Genomic DNA, 20,159 nt, shown 5'->3' on the forward strand with positions numbered 1-20,159 from the left:
ATGACTGGATCCTGCTATTTTCGTAAGCACTTTATTTGTTTCTTGACAATCAACAGCATCCGAGTCATCGAGATCGAGTGGTCATCAGCGTTTTCTTTTTTTAGATTCTTAACCACGTACATCATAGGCGTACTTTGCACGGCGCCACCACCATCAGGGACATTGTATATGATGTAATTGAGAATTTGTCTCTCAGGCAATGCTCTTCAATTCTCACACAATATCGAAGGCGAAAAATTCAACTCGTGTGGTCATACAGATGCAATGGATGGAAATAGTCAGCATATTAGATCATGGCTCTGGACTCTTTATAGACCCCATCAATCCTCAGTCGCGGCAAACCAGACCTCCCAAATTCCATTCAGCAAATCCATAACTGATAAAAGGAATAAACTCATCTAACACAAAATGCGTTTTTCGTTCGTGTCTGTCGTTTCCCTTCTTGCTCTGGGCACTCTCAGCAACGCCCTGAAAATCCGCGACGGCTCCGGCCAGGGCGTCGAGGATAGTGGAAGCACCCAGAACGGCGATGACAGTGGAGATGCCGCGAATGGTGAATCCAGCGGAGACATGGCCAACGGCAATGGCATTGAAGACAGCGTACAGGGTAACGGCAGCGGGGACTCTCAGAATGGCAACGGCAACGCGGACCCGCCCAATGGCAACAACAACGGAGATCCCCATCACGACGACGACGACGACGATGACGATGATAACAACAGCGGCATCAAACGCATTTGCCCCCAGCTAGCAACCCAAGACAAAGGCTGCGTTCGCTACACACGAGGTTTCGACGTCACCGGCGTCGTCAGCGAAGTCGACCTCGCCTTCCCCGAAGTCGCCAGCGAGTGCGACTGCATCCAAGCGTGCCTGGACATGCCCGGGACCTGCGCCAGCTACGCGTGGACGTTTTCCACGGCCGACGCCGTCGACTCCGGCTACCGCACTTGCACCTTATACTCCGATTTCAATCTCCCCGGCAGCGTGGCGATCCAGTTTGATCTCGAGAGCGCCAATAACCAGAACATCAACGCGGCGCAGATCACGTCCGAGGGAGCGAATCCGGATATTGGCGGCCCGGTTCCTCAGGCCTTTCAGGACCTCGACAGTCTCGTTCCTGATCCTGATGCGGTTTCTGGCCCCGTTTGGCTTCTTGCTAATGGGGAGGTGCAGTGTTAGTGGGCTGTGTGGGTTTCTGGGTGGTCTTCCCTATCGAGTGGGATTGGAGGGCTGATGGGTATTGGTGGTTGTAATGTGGTTTGTATTGGGTGTTTCAGAGAGGGATCGTTGAGTCGAGAACCTTTTTGATAGGTGTTTTGACGGTGTTATATTCAAAGATAATTGATGATATTTGGCTTGATAGTGTTATAAGATAGTGTCATTACATACAGTATACTTTAAATCTAATCCAAAGCTATAAGATATCGTTGGCATATTGATTCTGGCTCTCCTTGATGCGCTCTTGCGGCAATTAGGGCCTTAATTACTGACGATGTTAATGAGGGGTAGACATCCCATGATTTGTTTATAAACAACAGCATAACGGAGCTAGCAATGTAGTGTGACATCTCAGCGATATTGTTACTCATGGTCTGTGAACTCTCCGTTCAGATATCTGGTCCCTTTCAGCCGTGCTTCAAGCTATATGGTCAGTATTCCAGGTATTACCAGGAGAAAGATGCCTCGGATGTCCGCGCATCAGGCCAGAAATTCTGAACAGACTCACTGAACATCGAAACTTCAAATTGACAGCATTCTTATTTAAAAGGAAATACTAGACGGCATGTGCAAAAGAATGTTCCTATTTCGCCCCATATCCCATTGGTTCTGTATCCCGTCAATTCCAATGTTTCATGCCTGACCACTGTTGCCTTAGGATACACCCGCTAGTACAGGGTGATCTGGAGCTCCGAAGGAATTGAGTTGATCAAATGGGTTATCCCAACTAATCACTATCCCTGTGGAGAGGACTATTGACATGCTACACACAATAACAATATAGAACAGTAGATGGAATTAAATCCATGCAGCCCTACTCTTTAGCTTCCTCTCATTTTCCGTGAAGATTTCTAAGTCAACCTCAACTTGCCTGGCTAGCTCAATCGGCAGAGCGTGAGACTCTTAATCTCAAGGTTGCGGGTTCGACCCCCGCGTTGGGCTTTTTTCTTTTTCTTTCCTTCTTTTTTTTTTTTTTATTTCGTTTTTGCTTTCTGTCTGCCATATTACTGTTTCATTTTTGTTCGCATCACTCCCTTATCGTGGAGATGCTGCCCTCATAATGGGGCCTTTTCCGGAGCATATATATCCTTGGGTGTGAACCTGCTGCTCGATACTCTTATCCACAGGCTCCAGAAAGCAACTAACTCTCGCCATGCGAGAACATACCACTATGCTCAGTCTCTGGCGTCGGGGTCTCGCGCCCCATGCCTCGCCAACAGCTCCACAATCTCGTCACTAAGCCCTCTCCTCCTCGCCAGTTGCAAAACTGACAGCCCTAACGAGCCACTGTTAGGGACATCGATCCCCTTGCCCACCAGATACCGCACCAACTCCTCACTTCCTCTATCGACAGCCACACAGAGCAGGTCCCCGTGATGCCCTACACCGTCATGGATACACCCCGGATATACCTGCTCCAGCGCCTCCCAGACCCCCACGCCGCCTTCGGCAGCAGCAAGTCGGAGGCCTAGGGATAGCTGGGGTCCCGGTGGGTACTGATGTAGGAGATAGCGGAAGAGAGGGGCGTTTCCGGCGTAAGCGGCGGAGTGGAGCGCGATTTGGGGAGCGTTGGGGAGCCGTGGGGTGAGGTAGGTGAGGAGGGGCTCGAGGCCCGGGACTGTGGCGACGCGGGAGGCACTGTCGAGGAGGTCTTCGTCGCGTTCGAGGAGGAGGTCGTGTAGGTCGGTTGGGGCTGTTGGGGTGGTTACTTGTTGGAGGATTGCGGAGTCGAGGGTTGGGGAGGGAGGGCGAGGAGGAGACCTGTTCGGTTGCCTAGTTGGTCGGTATCTGTTATTTGCGTCTACTGGCTTGGAGTAATCCCGGTGCTGGAGGGTATAGGAAGTACCTGTCGTGTGACATCGGGATGATGTTTTGGTGGGAATCGCTTGGCTCTGGATGACGAACGAACTAGGACCTGGAAGGACCAAGGGTGACAAGCGTTGAACCCTATCTTATGGTTTTTGCTATTAGGTAGTCTCTGAACAGGGCGGGAGTCTCCGGCTTTGACGCGAAACCCCAAGGTTGACAAGATCGTTCGTGTCAGCTACCAAAGCCCATGCGTGAAACGCACCCTTTGGACCAAAGGCGATGGCCCGTCCAAACAAGAGCCCAGGGGTCGGAGAGGCCCGACCAAACCTAAGAAGCACCGTTTGTTCTAGGGCAGAGAGGACGTGATGGTTTACTGGTATACTAGGTGATTTCGCTGTGAAGCTTAGTATTGTGCAAAAGCTACACTTTACAGGTAGTGCACTATGTTTGGAATGGATCTTTGTAATTGTGAAGATCATAGTAAGTACATTGAGGATTTTCAAGACGGTTGGATATGATTTGAAATTCCCAGCGAAGTATAAAGCACGTCAGGTGACCCGATTACCCTGAACTTGTCGTCCTCCACGTACTCCACTACCTTTTCTACAATCACCTACACACATTCACAATTTCATCATGTCTTCCCATCATCATTAGGTCCCAATAAGCAACACCTGTATACCATACCTTCCAAGCAGAAACAGTCATGCGACAATTCAAGAACGAGATATCATAGATACGGGACCTCGCTGGCCCTCACTTCGCCGGTACTTCCTGTGGCACGTAGCTAATTGTGATTAAGCCCCCGCATCAACAACTCCCAAGAGCGGAGCAATGCCTGCCAAGTGTTGATATCAGACGATCTCTGGGGTAGTCGTATCATCGGATATCGATCTATACGTATGCCAATATCGGCAAGCAGAGCTTAAGTCTTATGGCTTCGAAGATCCGAAAGGAACCATAAGCATACACACGAGTGAGCAAATCAGGTTAACGTACCTGACATGGGGCCATTCTGCATTCCTGAATCACTACACCGGAGGTATTCCAATAGCTATTGTCGACAGAGTAGCCTCAACTGCGCTGTTAAAGCCCTTGTAGGCCACATCGCGCCATATAACCCACAGATAATAGCAGAGCTCCATCCACCGGACGAAGGCGTTGATAGCAGTCAGATAATCAGTCATCATATCAGACCCATTCGTAATGATTGGAAGACTTTCGAGTATAACATCATCAAACGATCATTGTGGCTGTCTTTGTCTTTGCCTTAGGCTTCTGTCCCCATCGTTCTTTCCTTTCTTATAACGGTACTTCCTCGACGGCACCAGTGCGTCCCATTCTGCATCGCTATCTTTGTCTACCTTCATCGTCTTGATTCCCCTCAGTTGCCCGTCTAAGTCTAGAGTCGAGAATTTGTTGAAGTATAAATCTTTTGATATATTCGCTAGACACGTCCAAATTGTCTCTCGGTCTGGATAGTCATGCTTCGCCGATGAAGGCAATTGCGTCTTTCAAACCATGAATCCGGTTCTCGTGGAAGTCTTTACTCTGCTGGTTATCTGGATCTAGGTCGAAGTCAGCCATGCTCAAAAGGGACCATGTGTTTCTGTTCTCCTCTTGCCGATAGACTGAAAAAGGTGACATGTAACTGTGGAGATTGACTTGACATGCTGCGCGATGGTCTTCGACGGTGACTTTAAAGATGCTAGAGTGACCTCATCTGCGGTGCTCCATCTAATCATGTGCGTGAGGCTCTCATTTTGATGAATAGATTGAAAGTATGAACGCTACATTGAATCCAGGATCCTTAGTCCCGCTTGCATCCGAGATATGCACTTCTGTTTGCCATTCTTAGGGCGAATCTATGGAGGTCGGCACGGGTCAATCCCGAGAACGATGGGTAAACTAGGAGAACACCGGTAGCAACGAAAATGAGGCAAAATAACGACTCTCTATAGAGTCATGTGGATGTTGTCATGTGTTACGACGAGACAGGGCAACTAAATAAAGCGATCAATGAAGCTCCTTTCCCCAACCGACCAATAGCTCGAAGCGACTTATGGTTTTCTTCTCTACCACAAGCGCACGCAACCATTACACCTCTGGCCTATTCTCAATAATTGACAAGCAACGCCAGAGTTCCGATCAAGGGCCAGTTGAGCTGCGGTGCTTTGTGATGCAAGGCGCCTCCTCAACTTGAGCATTACTAGGATCAGCTGGCGCGAAAGTTATCAAGGCCTCAGATTCATGATCGCATACGTCCTACCCTTCGCGACCAAAAGGCCCCCTAGGAAACCATTTCGAAAGCACTCTATCTCTTGCGGATAAATAACTGGGACATGTAAATCCAAGTCCAACGGGTCAATGAGCCGACTGACGCATCAACGGCTGATGAGTCCAAAAGATGATGGCGCTGAGTTCATTGAGGCTGAGATGGATGGCTGCTCGAAGGAGGGTTGCATCGTTGCATGGTCCGAATTTGAAGGAAATGAGGCTATCCAAAACCGGGCTCAATTTGCGAGCCTTGCACCAGGAAACCCGATTATTGGTGGTTTGTATAGAAAGCCGTCTTGGTATGCGGGGCAGTCACCTTCCACGACAGGGGGGTACCTGCACAACACGAGAGTAGCGGCGGGGATGGTGATATTTATAGACCATACAGGCTGTCAGCCATCACCCAAGATCTCCTACCTTCTGATTGTCGGGGCTTTTTTTGAGACCATAGTATGCCTCGAGATCAACGTTTGACCCCACCTACAGTTGATGAAAGTTTATCCAAAGCATGCAAGGCTAAGCCAGCCGACATTTTGTGCCTGTCATTGGCGGCATGTGTTTCACGCTGGCTCAATCAACATATCATCCAATCTGCCAAGCTTCTAGACCTTCGCGGCCTCACACTCCGTGGAAGAATCTCTGATATGACATGCCCAACTCCAATGCGAATCGAAGGAGCGGGGTATTATTGCTCTCAGGGTTCAAATTTCAGCTCGAACGGCCAAGCCAAACCCTAACTAGTCATCGCCCAAGAACGTCTTCAATACGAGAAACTTTGGGATCGGACTGGTCAACAGCCTTCCTGATGTAACAGTGGCTCTGGGCACACGCTTGGTAGCTGATACTACTGGTGATTCTTCTAACCGACCCTGCATGCAAGATTGCCTACCTCACTGGGCGCTCGCATTCCAGATATTAGGATGTACGGACTTGGAAGCTGAACAAATAGCAATCATGCGTTTCATGCTTCGGGTAGAATTTCCATCTCAGCGAAGACGAGTGACTTCGTATTCAATGGCATTGACCAAGATTTCAGGCACAATGGCTTACAGCCTTCTGAAGATGGCTTTCCCAGAACTGCGTCAATTGAGGTCAGTGGAGAGCTGACTGCAAACTGGATAGCACACACCCTAGAAAATGAGGGACTCACGGGGATAATGGGAAATCTATAAATCCCGTGTTGCCCGGCGACATTGGGTGATATGGATTAAGCAGGTGTACATCATTGCCTCTTGAAGGGAGACACCATGAATCGGTTCCTACTTTCTTTTGCCATTCTATGGCTGGTCAGCATTGTTTCTGCAGTACCAAATGACTTGATTGATCTTCATCCTGTTCCTCGTCATCTCTGGGACACAGCTGCCTTCGCAAAGAGAGATGATGCTGGCAATAGTGTGGCTTTGCAAGACCACGGAGAGTTTATGTGGGCATCCGGTAAAGGTAAATCAGACCTCTACGGTTACGTGACATAGTCCATCTATGCTGACCATCACTCTAAGATGCCAACACCATGGTCACTGCCGTCAGCATGGTTGTCTATTCCAAACAGGACGAGAAGATCCTCGATCTGGACAAGCTCGCCCTGGTCCTGGAGTCGGTCACCTGTGGCGAGAAGATGGCCCTCAAGTTCAAAAACAAACTCTTCTACGCTGCTGCCAAGATTGCCTGGGGCTGGGTCAACTTCAACGACCAGCGAAGCTTCGTCGTGGTCGCTAACTGGAAAGGATGCGGCGACCCAAAGGCGCGCAACCCGTGGGTGGTCAGCAACGCCGCGTTCAACGACAAGACGGCGACCGTCACGCTCGACTCCGTCGAAAGCACTTGGCAGAAGATCTCCAACTCTTACACCATGGACTTTGGGGACATCATGCTCGGCGATTCTGGCAAGGACAAACGCTGGCTGGACTTCGACCTGAGCAAGGCCTTTACCGTGGACCTGAGCTCGAAGTTTCCGTCCGAGATTGCCAATTGGACCCTGAACACACCCTACGTGGACGCTCACCTCGCAATCACCTGCGACGACTGTGGCACCGAGGGCACTGTGAAGTTTGCTGGTCACATTGAGGGCAGCGTGTTTGGCGGTCTCGATAAGCTAGAGGTGTCGGCAACTCCGCACGGGGTCTCGGCGCATGTCGGCGTGAGTCTCGATTTCCACGGTGACGTCGACTTCGAGGGACTGCCGGCACCCGGTGATGAGTTCACGCTACTGGAGCTGCCGTTGCCGAGCGGTTGGCGAGTCCCAGGCGTACTCACGTTTGGACCGAATGTCAAGATCAATGCTGGGTACACAGTCGAGAGGATCATCGGAGACGCCCACGTGAGCACTGGAATCACCGCATCGATTCCGGATGACTCCGTTGCCAAGGTGGATCTGGCCAGCAAGAAGAAGGTTGACATCTCCGGTTGGAAGCCAAAGATTGAGGCCGATCCTCTGGAAGTGTCCGTGCAGATTGACGCCACGGCGCACCTGTACACCGAGGTTGCAGTCGCGGCTAGCATCGAAGTCTTGGGTAAGCCAGCGTTCTTAACGTGCTGACTGGATAATTAGGCTAATCCAATCGCTCATAGATGAGAATGGTGTCAATGTGGAGATTGGGATCAAAGTCCCCGATATCACTGTCACCGCGTCTGCAGGATACAGTGAGTGCTTGCAACGTCCATCAGTTCCCATGTCACCGAGCTAACATTGTCACAGATGTCGAAGGCTTCTGCAAGGCGGAGCCAGAAAAGCCGTTCGGCGTGAAGCTCGATGCAAAGCTAGGCGCCAGCCTGGGCCTGCAGGGGTATACCGAGCTCAAAGGCGATAAGGACATCTTCCTTGACCTCACCATCTTTGAGACTCCTGCACTGTATACCTTCCCACAGCTGTGTCTAGCTTTTGGTAAACAGTCGCCTGGAGCCTGTATTCCCGAACAACACACTTTCGATCCAATCGATTCATTCCTTCCAGGTGGAGATGACTCGGATGATGAAGAGGCTGATGAAGAGGCCGACGTGTCCAAACGCTCGGTGACTTTCGTCAAACGTGATGAAAGAAGCGCGAACGACAATAGGGCACCCTATTACTTGGACTGTGATACCAAACAAGATTTCTCCATACGGGGTCAGAACTACCAGGGGCCGAGCAAGTTGAAGAAGAAACGGTATAATGTTCCTATCATGAAGCCCGGGATGAGCTGCGCGGAGGCTGAGTCGGAGACGTGTCCCGCTAAACAATGGACTATTGACGCGCTTCCAGACGACGCGACTGATAATGACCGAGCTGTCGTGACGGAGAAATGGGCATGTATGTCAATCCTATTGATAAAATCTTTTGACATGAGTCCAGAGTGGCTGACAATTTTTCAGCGGAGCATATATACGAGGGGAACTGGATCCGCGACTTCATCGCGGAGGTAATCAAGAGCTACCCTAAGCTACCAGATGACGCGGACGTTCAAAAAGACAGGAAAGTGTGCAAGGGCGCCGTCGACACCTTTGGTCGCGCATTGACCGCCAAAATCGACACCCCGACACCGAAAGATGCGGCCAATTACTCCGAGGCGTTGATGCAGAATATCGCGACGTCATGGACCAGCCGACAATTGATGGCCGTCGTTCCGCAGATCCAGAATAGCATGAAATACGACGTAAGACAGGACTTGGCTCATCACGGTGACCCAAGCTCAAGATCGCACTAACTGTAGATAGATGTTCCAAGGCAATAACATGATCGGGGATTTCGAGAAGAAGAAGTTGAACCAGCAGGTCTGCTCGCTCTCGCGTGCTGTCACTGTCTGCATGTACATGAACCACAAGAAGATACGGGAGCGGATGGTGAAGACGATCGGCAGGATCGAAGAAGTCTTGTGCGGCTGACTCGCTCCTAAACCACAGAACAAGTTCGCTAACTACTAAGCAGGAAGAAGCTAGACGACGACAAAGAGGTTTACAAGCCCGCCGATATCAAATTCGTGGAAGCGCACCAGAAGTGGTTCGAGGGAGTGTATAAGAAAGGGTTTGAAAATGCCCGAACACGGTTGGCTGACTATGTGAAAAGCATCCCGGCGGCAGATCTTGGCAAGCTCGACCCCGACACAAGGAAAGCGGTTGAGGGTGCCGCGAGTAACTGCGAGATGGTCTGGCCGCTGACTAAAGGTCTTGACGCTTCTTCGGAGTGATCTATATACCTTATACCGATGTATCTAGATGGATCAGTTAGGGTTAAGCTTCAATATGGGTTATATAACAACACTTCTTCCCTTCTATCATGTTTTCAGCGTATATCTCGGTGCAAAGGCCCATAGAGTCCAATACTGGAACTCAGGAATAGAACTGCAACTAGGGACAGTAAGCCCGAAGCCTCTTTCACAGTCTACCAGCGCAAAGCTAAGTAAGCGCGTGACAGCTCGCACCTTCCACATAGAGCAATATACTGGCCACAATAAGAATTTCTATTCGACTTCCCGTAACGGAAGGCGCCAACTCGAGGTAGGTGCATATGGTCGGTATGGATAGGATAAAGGTTGTTCTATAATATTAGGTATGTTCATTAATGTTACATTTACATGACGGCAACCGCCTACACCACGACACAACAATACCAGCTAGACAGTCGGTCGCTTGAAGGGATGCGCTTCGGTGTTGCTAATTTAGTTAGTCAGTATGAATCCTTGTTGCACAGCGAAGGGGGATCGAGAGAGAGAGATAGAGGAGGGACAGGGAGACATACAAGACATATTCGTCCAAGCTGACTGTGTCCGGCTCCGAAAATATCAGATAGAAGTATTTGAGCGTCTCCGCCAGCCAGAAACTCTCCATGTAGTCTTGCTGGTCTGAGTGCACGTTTCGCACGTCGTCAAGCACCGCGTGCCCGTACTGCGTCCGGCACATCTTGTCGATGTTCTTGAACATGCGCCATGCGGCGTTTTGCAGTGCTGGGTCGCCTGTGATCCGGTACATGATGAATACGGACTCGATGGCCTCGGGTCTGTGTGCGTGCGTCAGTCATGTGAATTTGTGGGTGTGTGTGTGTGTGTGTGTGTGTGTGTGTGTGTGTGTGTGTGTGAACGGGAGACATACCGTAGCTTGTATTCGCTGTCGCCGATGTTGGTCCACCCCGGTGGCAGACCCCGCTTGAGAATGTCCTTGCGCGCCTCTGCGTGAGGATCGTCCGACGTCACGCCTAGCTGGCGATTGATGTCGTCGTACCACTTCTGCTCGTCCCAGGGGCAGTGGTCGCGGCTTTCGCAGACGCTCAGGTATAGATTCTCGGGCATGATGCCCGTGGGCATGCTGTCGTATGCCCAGATGCATCCGTCGGTGAGTTTTCGCGCAATGTCCAGTTCGTCAGGGCGGTTGAACACCTTTGCGCCGATTCCTACCATTCCGCCAATGTAGCACTTTAGGTGCTCGGCTTGGGGCACGAGGGTTTCCCGGCCGGGGGTATACGACGCCCGCATGTCGCCCGGGAATAGCACGTTCGTTCCGTCTTTTGTCATGGGTCGGAACAGGAGACGGTCGTTGATTGTCCGCATGGCGGCGTCGTACATGTTGCGGTATTGGTCGGTGCGCCCCCCGAGGAGCATGTGCTCCTTGGGAAGATACTCGTAGGTGGAGTCGCCCATTGCACCAACGCTATACCGAGGATCGCGATACACAAGGTCTTGGGCGTCTACCATAATCGGCCACAGGCCAGGAATGATGGTTTCTTTCTGTGCTTTTTCCAGATTATCTGTGATTCTCTGGGTGGCGTCAAAGTACTTTGGGTCGTTGGTAAGCTGCGTCATGCGGGTGAATTCCATATTGAGGGAACCCAGTTCGGCCAGCACAGTGTACCGACTCGGTACAATGCTACGACCCTCGGCGGATCGGGTCCATTCCCACCGGGCCTGGGGCATGCGGTTGCGCGTGTCGAAGGCGCTGTATAGTATCTCGGCGATTTCCGTTGCCTTCTTCAGTAGAATCGGGTGCTTTCCCTCGGTCAGATCGTGTGCGGATAGGAGGCCCCCCAGGTATCGGATGGTGGTCTCGAACACATTGATATCCCCAGCATCAGTCACCGTAAAGTCAATCTGCTCGAGGCCTTCCAGCGCATCTTCCAGCTCATCCGTCAAGCCCATGATGACCAGCGAATCGAGCGCATCAACCAATGTCGCTGCCCATCCCGCAAAAGAGGTCCGGTAAAGGCCACTCAGCGGCGATACCTCGTCTTTCAGCCACGCATTCTTTTTGTATCCTTTCCACGCGTGCTTGAAGGCAACCTTGACGGCCTTCTGGCGCTTCACTCGCTTTCTGCGCGTCCACCAGGACTCCGTCTTGAAGTTATGCTGAATGCGCGGGATTGGCGACGGGGCCTCTGTGGGCATAGGAATGTACGATGTGACTGGATATTGCTCTGCATGCTTTGTCCAGCGGATCCGGTTGTCCGGATGGGCGTGAGCTGCGGGCTCTTCATCCGTAGCACGAGAGCCGGAGTCGGCTGTTTCAATGTCCGCGGAGGTTTCCGCGTCCGGTGGTTGGAAAGATAAGAAGGTGTATACAAGGAAAATGAGAACGAGGGTCGGGAGCACACAGCTCTTGCGAATGCAAAGCATGGTGCGCTAGTGGGGTATCTTCAATTATAAAACTAGCTCCAAATCAAAGTGTGGAGTAAAAGGAAGGGATGAGCCAGTGCAGCTCAAAAATGTCACGGCAAAAAAGACAGCATCAAAGAACGTCGGGTCGCATTATACTAGAGGTAACACCTTATTTTTGAGAACATCGAAGATGTCAGGATACAAAGTAAACAGGGCCAGAGGAAAAGCTCCCTCTGATCAAGGGGCATACGCCATCGCACCAAGACTGTGGGGTCCCAAACAACAGACGGACTGTACTTTAGACTCGGCGATCCATGCTGATCTAGACTCGCGCTTCGATTGACTGCGCCTGTTGGTGGTGTCGAGGAATGTCGTATGGGAACTCTAAAGGCTCCCAAAGGAATGATCGGCATTAATTGCGCAGGAATCATCCTGCGGAGACAAAGGGGGTCGGCCAAGGACAGAGAGACCAACAGTATGGAGATCGGAGACTCGTCAATATGAACTGTGATGGGCAGAGACAGGGCATTGCGTAAGCTCCGTGGTCCCTGAGACCCAAGGTCCAATTGGTGTGGAGGACTGGTAGGGGCGGCTCAGAGTGGATCATTCTATTCTTACTCCAAAGCTGTTTCACTTCAGCTTGGGGCTTTGAGCTTCATTCTAGGATTCGACGCCTCACGGAGTCTAGGTCTGGTGGTAATGAGAGGATCTGATGGACCTCATGCGGAGATTGCCAGCCATATGCAGGTATTTGGAGGATTGGTCTGATTGCTGTTGGATGATGAAAGCAGCTGTGGGCGAGAATAGATCGGGACCACATGGCCGGGTGTTTGCATTGTTTGTGTATCAGATACTGATGCCTGGGGCAACAAGCAGCTTTCGCGTGACGGATTTGTATGACTTCAAGATAGAATGCGACATGCTTCGGACCACGTTATACCACCACTCTTCTGATTAACCATTCTTTGACTGTCCATATTTAGTCTCGGTGTCTACTTTTGCATTAGGTATCAACCTACACCCTCAATACTACCCCGACACCACTAACCCCACAGAACGACTCAATGAATTAAAAGCACTCCTCCTAGCTGGACCTTCAATCGCAGTCCATACATACTTCAACTAAACTCATCCCCCCATATCTACATTTCTCGAACCACACGCACTACCTTCACACCCGCCACAATGTCCACAACAGGGTACCCAAACCCCCAATCCCACCAACAAGCCTTAAAACTAACCCCAACAGGGTCTTCTTCATCCCCTCCAACCCGAACGCCTCCACAGCCCTCGCAACAATCACAGAACGCCTCCACACAGCCCTCGCAGACAACCCCATCCCCATCGGCCGCTGGGCCCTCGAGCACAAGCTCATGCGCGACACCCCCTCCTGCCTCCCCGCCTCAGCATCGCAACACCGCCCCCAACACCCCCGCTACCTCCAATTCCTCTCCCTCTCCTACTACCCGCACCACGGCTTCATCTACACCTCGCAGCCAGATGCAACCACCCAAACCAGCACAGCCAACACTCCCACTCCCACTCCCACCGCTCCAACGCCCACTCCCACTCCCCACCCCCAGCAGAGCCAACACCACCCCGACCCAACAAAGGGCGCCCCCCTCCCCGTAATGACCACCCTCCCCCTCCCCTCAACAAGCACCCTCTTCAGCCACTTCGTCTACGCCTGCCAACCCTTCTGGTGCCACCGGCACACGGTCGCCGTCCCCGGCGGCACAGTCTACGACGTGGGCGACTTCCGCGTGCGCATCGGCGACGTGCGCCAGACGCAGCCGACGGCCCGTGTGCGCGGCACCGTCGTCGAAATCGAGTGGCGTGGGCCGTCGATCGTGGCGACTGTTGTTGCGCGGACGTCGCCATCACCCCCGGGGGTGTCCATGGAAGAAGAAGAAGATGCGGGGGATGGGCTGGTCACGGCGGAGGATATACAGGACGGGGATGTGGAGGCTGAGTATCGCGCCTGTGCGGCGCTGATTCGTGAGTTCTGGGCGAAGTTGGGGGTGGAAGGTGCTAGGGAGGCGATTCTTGTGCCGGGCGTTGGGACGGAGGTCGTGGGGAGGTTGCAGCGGTGGAGGAAGGGCTTGATGGCTGTTTCTGGGGTGAGTGAGGAGGATCCGGATCCTGAGGCGGGGGTTGATGTTGCGAGGCAGTTTATGGAGATATTCCGGTTTAATCGATGATTTTATATGATCATGATGATGGCGTTCACGCTTTTCCGGTAATGATTTTATGTCGATAATTACGTGGCTGTAATAGGTCGGGGTGGTACTAGTTTGTCTGCTACGAGTATTCATTGGGACATGGGCTAAAACACAGTTCAATCGGAAACGCAGGGAGGTGGCAATATGGACATAGATAGATCAACAAACAAAACCCAGCTTGAAAACGGAGATGACGTCCACGTCATCGAGAGATGATCCAAACGAGAGATAGATTCCTACCGGCCATATGGGTCCCTCATCCGTCCCCAGCACAAGAAGACAAGTCGCGTCCAGATGCAAGCCGTCCCGCCAAACCGCCAGCCAGAGATAGACTATACGATCGAACGGGACGATGCAAGAGGAACACGGTCTTTACCCCCACTTCCACCGCTTCACTGGCTTGACTGGTACGTTTATTTTTGCATCATGAGCTGCACGAACTCGTTGTCTGCGACGCGTTAGTTCAATGTTTTGATGCTCCTCCGCAAAAAGGTAAAGGGGGAAATACAGTCGATGCGGCCGTCACCGTCCTGGTCGGCCTCGCGGATCATCTCGTCAACCTCGTCGTCGGTCAGCTTCTCGCCGATGGAGGTCATGACGTGGCGCAGCTCCGCGGCGGAGATGAAGCCGTTGTTGTCGCGATCAAAGACCTTGAACGCTTCCCGGATCTCCTCCTCCGAGTCGGTGTCCTTCATCTTACGAGCCATCATGGTGAGGAATTCAGGGAAATCGATGGTGCCGTTGTTGTCCGCGTCAACCTCGTTGATCATGTCCTGGAGTTCCGACTCGGAGGGGTTCTGGCCCAGCGACCGCATGACGGTGCCCAGCTCCTTGGTGGTGATTTGTCCTGTTGTACGTCAGATCAGAAGTTCGCAAAGAAACATGGTCATCAGAGTCGATCGACGTCGGTCGCATCGTCCGGACGGGGTACTAACCATCGCCATCCTTATCCTGTTACACGAGAAAAAGCGACCTGCGATCAGCGCCGTTCCATCTCCCGGTGCAGGACACCCCGAACGGAAGACTTACGAAGAGGGAGAAGGCCTCCTTGTACTCGGAGACTTGCTCCTCGGTGAGAGAGTCGGCCTACAGAGAGCGATATCAGCGACAGGGAATTTTGTGCAGATGGCGAGACCGATCTGCCCCGCAAAGTGGGGGGTATTTGACACGATTGGGTGGGAAGAGGGGAACATACCATGATGATAGATTAGATTGGAAAGGGGAGGGGTTAAGGGATAAGGCGTGAGGGGAGAGGATGGGAAGGAAAATATAAAGAAGAGGGAGGAAGGGAGTTGGTGAGGTTTAGTTTCAGTCGGGTAGATTGGTGGTGAGGAGTTGGTAGTGGATGAGTAGGAGCCGCGATGGTTTAGTCTGTTATTTCTAGTGGGGGGGTTAGGTCAGTCTGTGACTTTGTTAGGGGGGGGGGGGGGAAGAAGAGAGGAGAAAGCAGAGGGGAAGAGGGAAAGGGGCAAAACCACAACAACGTTCCCGTCGGTCGGTTGGCCACTGAGGAGGCAGCCTTATCAGGCGGTCACTCCCACCCGAAACACAATAAGGGACCTCGTCGTCTTCAGCCGCACTGTACTATACTACCAACACGTTTAACTCCCAGGCTTAGTTTATCTTTTGCTTAATTTTCCTTCTTTTTGGACCACTCGAATGTGGATGTCTGCATGAGGCAGATGATCAACAGTCACCCCATCGCTTGGACTGGTTGACTACCCAAAGGGAGCCCTACAAGGCTGTATCTGCACGCACTTGTACGTGCGTGGACGGATGACAGCTGACGACGCTTTATCCGGTTCTGTTGATAGGACAGGTAACCCATGGTACAGCAGGTTCGTAGGCAGGAACATGGCCCTTGGCATACGTGTTGATAGATATACTGGGAAGAATGCATGGATTGACAGGAGTCTGTTGCATGATGCTCCGGTGGGTTTATTCTTCGTCCAAACAGTATGGGCCTCCATTCAGCTCTCAAGCGTCTCCATGGGTGTTGTATGTCTCCATCTGGGTCTCAAGAGGGACTACCACAGTACATCTCTTCGTAATCAAGTCCATGATGAAGCAACGGTCTTGACATTGAAGAATACCGTCGTTCAGGTCCAGTCCAGCCCATCCGGGCCGGTACCTAGACTAGTCGGCCAGTGGGGTCGATGTGGATGTGGCGCTGTATTTCAATAGTGGAATATTGGTCTGGACCCTAATAATATGAGAGTGAGTATTTGGGATAACGTGCGAGGAAGAGACGGAACAAGATACTTGATTGCCATGTATGTTGATCAATGTCCCTTCGACAGTCGATACTATAGAATGAACCGATGAACCTGGATCAACCCGGGTAAAGCCAGGATGAAACAGGAAGAATGAAGCCGTGTAAAATAACCACAGTTGTGAGCTGGAACAGTGTGGGGGAAGCCGGCAATTACGGCGCTGTTACGGCCAGACCTTGGGCGGTCAACCATGCTTTACCCCGTCTGGAACCTCCTTTCACGTGGACCGAGATCCATCAAGCTTCCCGACGTGACAATCATAGTAAGGCTGCAGTACATCATATTTTGCCAATGATATCAATTCTCACTCATTAACAAGCTGCCGTACTGAATATCACTTTATCTTTCCTTCCGTGTTCTAATTCAATCCCTCTGATCGGGTAGATCTCAACCCTGCCTTTCGATCTACCCAGCAATGATAAGGAGAGCCTAGGAACCTCCTCCGTCCGATCCCATCCGACCATCCATCCATCATGTGGAGAGATCGCACGAACCTGTACGACAATTCCCTTCTACAGTTTCTATGTGTGGAAGAATCTAACGCAATGTGACCACAGCTATATCTCGTATCGCCAATCCTTTACACACCACCCGACCAAGAAGGTCCCATTCGGCCAATCCAGCAGCTTCTCCGATTCCACCTCCCACCCTGAAGAAAGCCGACGTCTGATCTCCGAGACAGGCGGCTTCGAAGATGACGGCGACGCAATCATCGAGATGGACCTGTTGCCGCCGCGCTGGGTCGATGTGCAGGACGAGGTCTCCGAGCTGCTAGCGGACATTGCGCAGAAGGCGTCCCATCTGGACAAACTGCACCAGAAGCACCTACTCCCCGGGTTTGGCGACGAGGACGCGCGCAAGCACGAAGAGAGCGCCATTGAGCAGTTTACTCAAGATATCACGACCGCTTTTCACGAATGCCAGCGTGCCGTGCAGAGGATCGAAACTATGGTGCGCGAGGCGAAGCAGCACGGCGGTGTCAGCAGCGGCGAGGAAACCATGGCGCGGAACCTGCAGATCTCACTCGCCTCGCGAGTCCAGGATTCGAGTGCGCGATTCCGGAAGAAACAGAGCACATATCTAAAGAGTGAGCCATCCCCATCCTGTCCGCCTATTCACATTCCGGATCTGGCCAAACTAACACCCTTTGTCTACTGCAGAACTCCGAGGCCTAGAAGGACTAGGCATACCCTCCATCGACCGCGTCCCCACCCCCGTCCACCAAAACCCCTACACCGACCCATCCCTCATGGAATCCGACGCAGACAAATCCTTCTCCCAAACCACCCTTATGCAAACGTCCCAACGCCTGACGGGCCAAAACGACGAGGCAATCGTGCAGCGTGAGCGCGCAATCAACGACATTGCCAAGGGTATCATCGAGCTCTCCGACATCTTCCGCGAACTGCAATCCATAGTCATCGACCAGGGGACAATGCTCGACCGGATCGACTACAACGTGGAGCGCATGGGGACGGAAGTTAAAGCGGCAGATAAGGAATTGAAAACGGTATGTCCCCCCAGTTACCTACCATCTTTCAAAAACCACCCAATGTCATCCACAAATAACTAACCAAGCATCCTCAACAACCAGGCAACAAACTACCAACGCCGCACCGTAAAACGCAAAGTCCTCCTCCTTCTCACCCTCCTCGTCGTCGGCATGTTCATCCTTCTCCTCGTCAAACCGCGAGGAAGCGACTCTTCCCCCCCGCCGGAGCGACGAGACGATCAACAGGCGTCCACCACCGTTCCGCGCATGTCGATCTCTCGGCGCAGGAGACGGTCGCTGATGGGAACGAACACGATGCGCAAATGGATCGACCCCGATATAGATCGGTAGGCTTGTCGCTAGATAGGCTTAATCATACTGTAATGCATGTTACTTTTTCTACGTATAAGATGATTTTTCACTAGATGGATTTGTATCGCTTATATATATACCCAGTATCCGTACTCCGTACAATTTCTCGTATACACATACATCAACCGTGAGTTACCAGATCCGGTCTTACTTCAAAAGTGGCGGGAAATAATAAAGGGGCTAGTTTATTATAGAACATTTCACCAGACTCAAATATCAAATATCAAATCAGGTTAATTAGGTAATACCCCTCCACCACGCCATTCCCACTGTTTCAAATGATACCATATAAGTCTCGAAATGGGTCTCCGTAACCGTATTGCTGACTGTCATTTAAGGACCAGACCCTCCAGCGACGATCATCTCCGATCTATTTTAAGCACTCCCGACCAAAAAGGAAACCCAATAATATATATCTGGCAGCTCCGCCGGCCAGATATCCGTCACACTCCGTAATAGGAGTAGACACCTAACGTAGTATACTAATTATGAACACAGGACGTTTCAATCCAGCGTAATATATTTTTATCTATCAACACAGTTATGGTAGAAGAGGGAGAAGTAAATAAGGGGCAGAGAGGGTAGAAAAGACAAGGGCGCCGGAAACCAGCGCGAGCAAGCAACAAAACGGCGGAATCAAAGGACCAGACTATTGGAAATACATATCTGAGCATCACCTATTTATGCACCAGGAGCCATCAAAAGAAATGGTAGTAGGATATGTTGAAAACAGTAAAGGGTAGAAAAAAGACTTGAGAAATGCGACAATCGAGAGAGATTAATGAAGCGAAGATAAAGAAAAGAAAAGAAAGAAAGGTATCAACCTCGAAATTAAACTCCACTGACTCCCGGCGCATTTTGATCCTTCTTCAAATCCATCAGCATCTCGCGGAATCGCTCCTTGCCCGAGCCGCTCGCGCCGCCGCGGGTGCCCTTGCCCGAGATGTCAACCAGCTTGGCGATGCGCTCCCAGCTGGTGCCGCCGGCGGAGGTATCTTCCCGGTTGGCGAGGAATTGCTCGGCGTCGGTGCGGGTCTGCGAGCGCAACTTGTCGGCCTTGTTGTTGTAGGAGACGTAGAAATCGTCGATGTCCTCGTGGGCCTTCTTGACCGTCGCTTCCTTCTTCTCCTCGGAGAGCTCGACGCGGCGGGCGATGTCGGCGTCGCGTCTCGCGCGCCATTCCCTGGTGCTATTAGTTCTCCGTCTGGTGTTGGACGAGGCTGTCGAAGCTTACTTCACAGGTTCCGGCTCCTCCTGGGGCTCCTGGTAGCTGGCGTAGCCGGAGGGCGGGAAGGGCGCACCGGTGCCGGTGATGGTGCCGCCGGGGGCAACTTGCTGTGAATCGCCTGTATAAGCAAATGTCACGTCATGAAGGGGATAGTCACAAGCATTGTACCTCGTTCTGTGTGTCGATGGCCGGGAACGACGACTCGAACCCGGAGACCTCCGCAGCCACGGGGCTGGCGTCCTCCGCTCCGCCCAGTAGATTGTCATTGTCGTCCTTCACATCGGCAACGTGGTCTTGAGACGTAGCAAACTGCTCCGCATCTTCACCGAGGGCGGCCCGTTCGCGAGCGAGAAAGTCGTCGTTGTCCTCTGCGGTGTTGGTCTCGACGACATCCGTCTGGCCTGGAACTCACGGGGTTAGTGTCAGCGAGGCGGTTGGGCAGGTACGAAGACGGGGTTCCATTCTGACCTGCAGAGAAGTCTTCTAAGGAGGGGAAACGGTCGGCCATTGTAGTGGAAGGATGCGATTGAATGAAGATGTGGTGAAGTGGTTCTGGATACAGGAATAGGAGGGGAATCAGGGACGTCCAGCTGGCTTGTAGCGGAAGGAGGTGGCAGTAAGTGTAGAGTAAGCAACGGGGAGTTAGTTCTGCCAGGAAAGGCGGTGAGCCCGAGCTTCAATTGACCGAGTTACCCCAGGAAACTGATCAAC

General features: G+C 52.0%; 8 protein-coding genes and 1 non-coding gene across 9 annotated transcripts; 5 read left to right on the forward strand and 4 right to left on the reverse strand.

Annotated features, from left to right (window-relative positions):
* Positions 1-223: 223 nt before the first annotated feature.
* P168DRAFT_291847 (uncharacterized protein) lies at positions 224-1,381 on the forward strand. The gene has a single exon (XM_024837482.1). It carries the CDS (start codon positions 571-573, stop codon positions 1,177-1,179), a length of 609 nt encoding a protein of 202 aa, XP_024691300.1. The 5' UTR covers positions 224-570; the 3' UTR covers positions 1,180-1,381.
* Positions 1,382-2,087: 706 nt separating this feature from the next.
* P168DRAFT_t125 lies at positions 2,088-2,160 on the forward strand. The gene has a single exon. It is a non-coding gene; the product is annotated as a tRNA-Lys (tRNA).
* A 233-nt stretch (positions 2,161-2,393) lies between these two features.
* Positions 2,394-3,078, reverse strand: P168DRAFT_320253 (uncharacterized protein; the record flags this gene model as incomplete). Its single annotated transcript, XM_024840347.1, has 2 exons — positions 2,394-2,991; positions 3,065-3,078. The coding sequence occupies 2 exons, from the start codon at positions 3,076-3,078 to the stop codon at positions 2,394-2,396; spliced, it is 612 nt and encodes a 203-aa protein (XP_024691301.1).
* Positions 3,079-6,551: 3,473 nt separating this feature from the next.
* On the forward strand, positions 6,552-9,162 carry P168DRAFT_239504 (uncharacterized protein; the record flags this gene model as incomplete). The annotated part of the gene is made up of 6 exons (XM_024833670.1): positions 6,552-6,744; positions 6,804-7,814; positions 7,873-7,944; positions 8,000-8,590; positions 8,653-8,933; positions 8,995-9,162. The coding sequence occupies 6 exons, from the start codon at positions 6,552-6,554 to the stop codon at positions 9,160-9,162; spliced, it is 2,316 nt and encodes a 771-aa protein (XP_024691302.1).
* Positions 9,163-9,890: 728 nt separating this feature from the next.
* P168DRAFT_298425 (glycoside hydrolase family 47 protein) lies at positions 9,891-11,879 on the reverse strand (the record flags this gene model as incomplete). The annotated part of the gene is made up of 3 exons (XM_024838268.1): positions 9,891-9,930; positions 10,016-10,273; positions 10,366-11,879. 3 exons carry the CDS (start codon positions 11,877-11,879, stop codon positions 9,891-9,893), a joined length of 1,812 nt encoding a protein of 603 aa, XP_024691303.1.
* Positions 11,880-12,957: 1,078 nt separating this feature from the next.
* Positions 12,958-14,310, forward strand: P168DRAFT_190390 (uncharacterized protein). Its single transcript, XM_024833011.1, has 3 exons — positions 12,958-13,060; positions 13,111-13,981; positions 14,033-14,310. The coding sequence occupies exons 1-3, from the start codon at positions 13,047-13,049 to the stop codon at positions 14,060-14,062; spliced, it is 915 nt and encodes a 304-aa protein (XP_024691304.1). The 5' UTR covers positions 12,958-13,046; the 3' UTR covers positions 14,063-14,310.
* On the reverse strand, positions 14,155-15,496 carry P168DRAFT_291850 (calmodulin). Its single transcript, XM_024837483.1, has 5 exons — positions 15,279-15,496; positions 15,113-15,169; positions 15,019-15,034; positions 14,592-14,930; positions 14,155-14,531 (listed from the first exon to the last, which is right to left on the reverse strand). The coding sequence occupies exons 1-5, from the start codon at positions 15,279-15,281 to the stop codon at positions 14,497-14,499; spliced, it is 450 nt and encodes a 149-aa protein (XP_024691305.1). The 5' UTR covers positions 15,282-15,496; the 3' UTR covers positions 14,155-14,496.
* Positions 15,497-16,612: 1,116 nt separating this feature from the next.
* Positions 16,613-18,248, forward strand: P168DRAFT_256337 (t-SNARE syntaxin TLG2). The gene is made up of 4 exons (XM_024834510.1): positions 16,613-16,852; positions 16,914-17,443; positions 17,517-17,866; positions 17,951-18,248. Exons 1-4 carry the CDS (start codon positions 16,830-16,832, stop codon positions 18,197-18,199), a joined length of 1,152 nt encoding a protein of 383 aa, XP_024691306.1. The 5' UTR covers positions 16,613-16,829; the 3' UTR covers positions 18,200-18,248.
* An 803-nt stretch (positions 18,249-19,051) lies between these two features.
* Positions 19,052-20,043, reverse strand: P168DRAFT_305966 (clathrin light chain CLC1; the record flags this gene model as incomplete). The annotated part of the gene is made up of 4 exons (XM_024838976.1): positions 19,917-20,043; positions 19,617-19,849; positions 19,455-19,555; positions 19,052-19,424 (listed from the first exon to the last, which is right to left on the reverse strand). The coding sequence occupies exons 1-4, from the start codon at positions 19,954-19,956 to the stop codon at positions 19,052-19,054; spliced, it is 747 nt and encodes a 248-aa protein (XP_024691307.1). The 5' UTR covers positions 19,957-20,043.
* Positions 20,044-20,159: the final 116 nt, after the last annotated feature.

Source organism: Aspergillus campestris (assembly GCF_002847485.1).
Source record: "Aspergillus campestris IBT 28561 chromosome Unknown P168scaffold_9, whole genome shotgun sequence".
NCBI lineage: Eukaryota > Fungi > Ascomycota > Eurotiomycetes > Eurotiales > Aspergillaceae > Aspergillus > Aspergillus campestris.

Bases quoted from the DNA above. Each gene is read 5' to 3' on its own strand.
- P168DRAFT_291847 (XM_024837482.1), top strand. From the start codon at position 571: ATGGCCAACGGCAATGGCATTGAAGACAGCGTACAGGGTAACGGCAGC.
- P168DRAFT_190390 (XM_024833011.1), top strand. The intron at 13,982-14,032 runs GTGAGTGAGGAG...GTTGCGAGGCAG, and splicing joins GCTTGATGGCTGTTTCTGGG to TTTATGGAGATATTCCGGTT.
- P168DRAFT_291850 (XM_024837483.1), bottom strand. The intron at 14,532-14,591 runs GTATTTCCCCCT...AACGCGTCGCAG, and splicing joins CGGTGACGGCCGCATCGACT to ACAACGAGTTCGTGCAGCTC.
- P168DRAFT_256337 (XM_024834510.1), top strand. From the start codon at position 16,830: ATGTGGAGAGATCGCACGAACCT. The intron at 17,444-17,516 runs GTGAGCCATCCC...TGTCTACTGCAG, and splicing joins ACAGAGCACATATCTAAAGA to AACTCCGAGGCCTAGAAGGA. The intron at 17,867-17,950 runs GTATGTCCCCCC...CTCAACAACCAG, and splicing joins CAGATAAGGAATTGAAAACG to GCAACAAACTACCAACGCCG.